At 37.7% G+C, this 6,571-nt stretch overlaps 1 protein-coding gene across 1 annotated transcript; it reads left to right on the top strand.

The window, feature by feature from the left end:
• The first annotated feature begins 843 nt into the window (after positions 1-843).
• Positions 844-1,785, top strand: LOC113881646 (olfactory receptor 2B6-like). Its single transcript, XM_027524721.1, has one exon. It carries the CDS (start codon positions 844-846, stop codon positions 1,783-1,785), a length of 942 nt encoding a protein of 313 aa, XP_027380522.1.
• Positions 1,786-6,571: the final 4,786 nt, after the last annotated feature.

Below are 6,571 nucleotides of genomic sequence, written 5' to 3' on the forward strand. Positions count from 1 at the left end.
ACCACCACAATATTGTAATTAGCCTCCAATTAAAATAAATAAAAGAAAAAAGAAAAAAAAAAGAGTTCTAAAACTAATAAGCAGTTTTCCTCTCAGAACATTTCAGAGGTCTTGGATCACTATAGTTTCTTTCTCTCATGTTAACACCACCATACCAGAAAGACATTGCTAGATTTGTTTTATTGATGGGGAACCTGAAGTTCAGAGAACATAAGAAATATTGCCTGGATGATATAATTCATGACTTAACACAGAAGAGCCTTGAATCCAGGCTTGTCTGGCTCCAAATTCTGTATCATTTTATTTTGATTCTATGATGTCCTAGAAGGCAAAAAGCATGCTCCTTTGAAATGTGTCTGATAGCTTGCTAGAATCAATCTACAACATAGTTTTGGGGGTGGTTTAAATAATTTTGTTTCAGATGATACAGTAATCTCCTTGGCACTGAGGAGAAATTAAAAGGAAAAAGTAATATAGCAGGAATTGTAACTGAAACTTCCTAATTGCTATCTAGGTGGCAAGTATTACAAACAAAAATTAACCAAATGACAGGAAAAGAAAAATCAAAGAACAAATTTTATTGGAACTGTTTAAATCAGGTGTTTTCTTTTAAAATTTTGGCTTTTTTTTTTTTTTTTTTTGAAGTGCTGATACAGAGATAGACTGAATTTTAGAAATATTTAGATAATTACATATTTTTCATGTTACAAGCAACATCAGTTCTGTTACTGTCTTCAAACAGGTATGAAAGTGATTATAAATAATTGAAATAGTCAATAAATACATGTTCATTGACCTCCTGAATTTTCATGTTTCAGGAAATGAAGAACTGAAACACTGATCATGATTGCAGTAAATGAGAGCATCCCCCTGGAGTTCATTCTCTTAGGCTTCTCAGATCGACCATGGCTAGAGTTTCCACTCTTTGTGGTCTTCTTCATTTCTTACATGGTCACTATCTTTGGGAATCTGACCATTATTCTAGTGTCACGCCTGGACTCCAGACTCCAGACTCCCATGTATTTCTTTCTTACCAATCTGTCACTTCTAGATCTTTGCTACACCACAAGTACAGTTCCACAATTGCTGGTAAATTTGCACAGCACCAGGAAGGTAATTAGTTATGGTGGCTGTGTGGCCCAGCTGTTCATATTTCTGGCTTTGGGGGCCACTGAATGTGTTCTGCTGCCCGTCATGTGCTTTGATAGGTTTGTAGCTATTTGTCGGCCTCTCCATTACTCAGTCATCATGCACCAAAGGCTCTGCCTCCAGTTGGCAGCTGCATCCTGGATTACTGGTTTCAGCAACGCAATGTGGTTTTCTATCCTGGCTCTCCAACTGCCACTCTGTGGCCCCTTTGTACTAGATCACTTTCTCTGTGAAGTCCCTGCTCTGTTCAAATTGTCATGTGTTGACACCACAGCAAATGAGGCTGAACTCTTCTTTCTAAGTATGCTATTCCATCTAGTACCCTTTACACTTATTGTTATATCATATGCTTTTATTGCCCGAGCAGTGTTGAGGATCCAATCTGCTGAAGGCAGACAAAAAGCGTTTGGAACTTGTGGCTCCCATCTACTTGTGGTGTCACTTTTTTATGGTACAGCCATCTCCATGTACATGCAGCCACCTTCACCCAGCTCCAAGGACCGGGGAAAGATGATTTCCCTCTTTTATGGAATTGTTGCACCCATGCTGAATCCCCTGATATATGCACTTAGAAACAAAGAGGTAAAGGAGGCCTTTAAAAGGTTAGTGGCAAGAGTCTTCTCAATCAGGAAATAAACATTAAAAAGAAAAAATAGGCCCCAAATGGAGTCAGTTATACTAAGTCCATGTAACTGTACAAAGACTTGAATACCTAACATAATTGCCATCTCAATCCACCAAGAACGTAACTTTTACTCAGACAACCTGGAGTTATTTGGTTAGCACTAAGGGCAACCTTGCCTGAAACAATGCATTGTTGCTATAATTCCCTTTGGGTTTTGGGTGTTTCTTGTTGTCATTTTGCCCCTTTTATGCCTTAAAATTTTTTTCTTTCTACAGCTAGGTAGAGGCATTTTTTATTTGCTCAGTGGGATGCTACCTGATTCATGAATCATTCAGTACAGCCAACTAAATCTTTAAAATTCATTTGATTGAATTTTGTTATTTAACATGAGGAATATGCTGATAAGCTTTGTAAATGTTTAGTGTTTATGCAGCTTACTAACTTCTCTTCAACTTGTCCTGTTTTCATCATTCCTCAGAGAAATATTTTGATTGTGAAGTGAAAGTCTCTCAGTCATGTCCAACTCTTTGCAACCCTCTACACTATAGAGTCCATGGAATTCTCTAGGCCAGAATACTGGAGTGGGTAGCTTTTCCCTTCTCCAGGGGATCTTCCCAACCCAGGGATTCAACCCAGGATCTTCCCAACCCAGAAATTGAATCCAGGTCTCTTGCATTGCAGGCAGATTCTTTACCAGCTGAGCCACAACTATTTTGATTACCTCCCACAAATAAAAGTTTATTGATGGCAAGTTACATTAGTCTTTTGTTGCCTAAACCTATTTATTGAACAAGTATCCAAAATTAGTCTTCCAGTTCACCAGAAACTATATAATCTCAATATTTTCAACTTTATTTTTATGTTTGTATAAGTTGGTGTAACTTAGACATGACTGATGTGACTTAGCAGCAGCAGCCAACCTTTCTAAGAATATGAAAAAAGCCAGCAATCATTTCTCTGGTAATACCATACGCACACACACACCTTTTTTTATATAATTAGAAGAAATTTACCAAAACCCTGAAATATAACAACTTTAAATTTGGATATGAAGTTCACAACCCTAGTTTAAATTTTTCAATACCACACTCATGTCAACATAATATTAAAAACCACAATGATTTATATTCTAGAATTAAACTCAGATTTTCCATTCTCTGTGCTTAGTCACAGAGTCATGTGACCCTATGGACTGCAGTCTGCCAGGCTCCTCTGCCCATGGGGATTCTCCAGGCAAGAATACTGGAGTGGGTTGCCATGCCCTCCTGCAGGGCATCCCTTCCCAACCCACGCATCAAACCCAGGTCTCCCACATTGCAGGAGGATTCTTTACCATCTGAGCCAGCAGGGAAGTCCTTCCATTCTCTACTCATGTTTTCCTCCTCATTAGAAACATCCTTTTTTATTTCCTTCATAGATCAAATCCTAGGCATTCATTAATTTTCCTTCCTTGAAATATTTTTCATATTCTCCCCATTTATTAATATTTTCAGTATTCTCATAAACTCCAAAACATAGCCTAGAGATTAAAATAGCATATCTTTAATGATTTCCAATGATTTTTTTGTTTCATACACATGTTTCTTTCACAATAGCTTCATTGCATTTTAGTCTTCTTGAGGGAACATTATCTCTACCATAAGTATTGGATTACTACACTGTATATTTACCATATCACCTTTCAGTTCAGTTCAGTTCAGTCGCTCAGTCCAGATGCTCAAGCTGGTTTTAGAAAACGCAGAGGAACCAGAGATAAAATTGCCAACATCCGTTGGATCATCGAAAAAGCAAGAGACTTCCAGAAAAACATCTGTTTCTGCTTTATCGACTATCCCAAAGCCTTTGACTGTGTGGATCACAATAAACTGTGGAAGATTCTTCAAGAGATGGGAATATCAGACCACCTGACCTGCCTCTTGAGAAACCTATATGCAGGTCAGAAAGCAACAGTTAGAACTGGACATGGAACAACAGACTGGTTCCAAATAGGAAAAGGAGTATGTCAAGGCTGTATATCATCACCTTGCTTATGTAACTTACATGCAGAGTACATCACGAGAAACGCTGAAGAAGCACAAGCTGGAATCAAGATGGCTAGGAGAAATATCAATAACCTCAGATATGCAGATGACACCACCCTTATGGCAGAAAGTGAAGAGGAACTAAAAGCCTCTTGATGAAAGTGAAAGAGGAGAGTGACAAAGTTGGCTTAAAGCTCAACATTCAGAAAACTAAGATCATGGCATCAGGTCCCGTCACTTCATGGGAAATAGATGGGGAAACAGTGTCAGACTTTATTTTTGGGGGCTCCAAAATCACTGCAGATGGTGAATGCAGCCATGAAATTAAAAGACACTTACTCCTTGGAAGGAAAGTTATGACCAACCTAGATAGCATATTCAAAAGCAGAGATATTACTTTGCCAACAAAGGTCCATCTAGTCAAGGCTATGGTTTTTCCTGTGGTCATGTATGGATGTGAGAGTTGGACAATAAAGAAAGCTGAGCGCCGAATAATTGATGCTTTTGAACTGTGGTGTTGGAGAAGACTCTTGAGAGTCCCTTGGACTGCAAGGAGATCCAACCAGTCCATCCTAAAGGAGATCAGTTCTGGGTGTTCATTGGAAGGACTGATGCTGAAGCTGAAACTCCAATACTTTGGCCACCTCATGCGAAGAGTTGACTCATTGGAAAAGACCCTGATGCTTGGAGGGATTGGGGGCAGGAGGAGAAGGGGACGACAGAGGATGAGGTGGCTGGATGACATCACCAACTCGATGGACATGAGTTTGAGTGAACTCCAGGAGATGGTGATGGACAGAGAGGCATGGCATGCTGTGGTTCATGGTGTCGCAAAGAGTCGATATCACCTTTAGGAGTCATCAAAGTATTGAGGGTTACATGTGCTTACATATCAGTTGGTTCTTTGGATTATTGAGTGATTCATTCATGTTATAGGTATTTAATTGTGCTTCTATCTCTTTTTCTCCCTTGTCTTCTTCTATAATACATTACACATTTAGAAAATACAATTGAAACATACATTTATTATGTTTCTCCTTAAAACATCGCAGTAATATCATGTACTTTTGCCATAGAATAATGTGGATATGAGAAATAAATAGGATATATCAAGTTCTAATTTCCATTCTCTTTCTTATGAGAAATAAGTATCATTAAATGAGTAAATGGAAGCAAAATGCTAATAGATTATATTGTAAACATAAGATAGTACTTTCCTCATTGAAGATAAATTCACTGCTAAAGGTCCAAATAAATAATTTATCAAATATCCAGAAGCAAATATGCATTTCAGCATCAAAGTCAGTGAAATTTGATGAATTCTGAGAATATAGAAGAAAAATAAAATTGAAATAGCTTTTAATTTATCTTAATGAAGGATTAATTGATTCAGCAATTTCATATATTAGGTTTGATTTTATACTGGTAGAAAATGATTTACAGGAAATTCTATAACTAAGTTATTTTTAGTTACTTTGTGATTATTAAAAATATAACAAATATATTCATTTAGAATAAGGTCTAATTTTACTAATTGTAAATGTAAGCTAATTTTGTTTATTTATTTGCAATTCTGAGAACTTTATTTTCCTAATCCAAGAAGTTTTTTTGCCTACAATGCAGGAAAGCTGAGTTCAATCCCTGGGTTTGGAAGTTCCCTGGAGGAGGGCATGGCAACCCACTCCAGTATTCCTGCTTAGAGAATCCCCATGGATAGAGGAGCCTGGTGGCTGCAGTCCTGCTGCTATTAGGTTGTTTCAGTTGTGTCCGACTCTGTGTGACCCCATAGACAGCAGCCCACCAGGCTGTCCCGTCCCTGGGATTCTCCAGGCAAGAACACTGGAGTGGGTTGTCATTTCCTTCTCCAATGAATGAAAGTGAAAAGTGAAAGTGAAGTTGCTCAGTCATGTCCGACTCCTAGGGACGCCATGGACTGCAGCGCACCAGGCTCCTCCATCCATGGGATTTTCCAGGCCAGTCCATGAGGTCACAAAGAATCAGACAGGACTTAGCAACTAAGCACAGCAGCACATTCTGAATGTTGCTTTCTTTAAATTGTAGTGATGAATATATAACATTATATTTGTGATCTTAACCATATTTGAGTGTACAGTTCAGGGGCATTAAATACAATCATATTTTTGTGCAACCTTCACCACCATCCATCTCCAGAATATTTTTCATTTTTCTAAACTAAAACTCTGTGCCTATTAAACAATAAATACCTATTTTCCCCTCACCCTGGAAACCTCCATTCTACTTTTTGTCTCTATGATTTTGATTACTCTAGGTGCCTAATAGAAGTGGAATTATAAAGTATTTGTGTATTTTTGTGACTGACATTTCACTTAGCATAATGCCTTCAAGATCCATCTATCTTGTAGCATGTAAGGATTCCCTTTGTTTTTAAAAACTGAATATCATTTAATTGTATGAATATACCACATTTTGTTTGGTCATTCATCTTTCAAAAGACACTTATTTGCTTTCACCTTTTGGCTATTGTGAATAATACTGCCTTGAACATAGGTGTACAAATATCTGTTTGAGACCCCACTTCCAGTTCAGTTTGGGTATACTTCTAGAAGTGGAATTACTGGATCATATGGAAATTCTACTTTTAAATTTTGAAAAACTGCCTGCTGGATCATGTGGAAATTCTATCTTTAATTTTTTGAAGAACTGCCTTACTGTTTTCCATAGTGACTGCACCATTTTACTTCCCATCAGCAGTGTACAAAGGTTCTAATTTCTCTACATGCTCACCTATGTATCT

This window comes from Bos indicus x Bos taurus, chromosome 23 (genome assembly GCF_003369695.1).
Source record: "Bos indicus x Bos taurus breed Angus x Brahman F1 hybrid chromosome 23, Bos_hybrid_MaternalHap_v2.0, whole genome shotgun sequence".
In the NCBI taxonomy this organism is placed as follows: domain Eukaryota; kingdom Metazoa; phylum Chordata; class Mammalia; order Artiodactyla; family Bovidae; genus Bos; species Bos indicus x Bos taurus.

Coding starts and splice junctions, on each gene's coding strand:
- LOC113881646 (XM_027524721.1), top strand. CDS start 844: ATGATTGCAGTAAATGAGAGCATCCCCCTGGAGTTCATTCTCTTAGGC.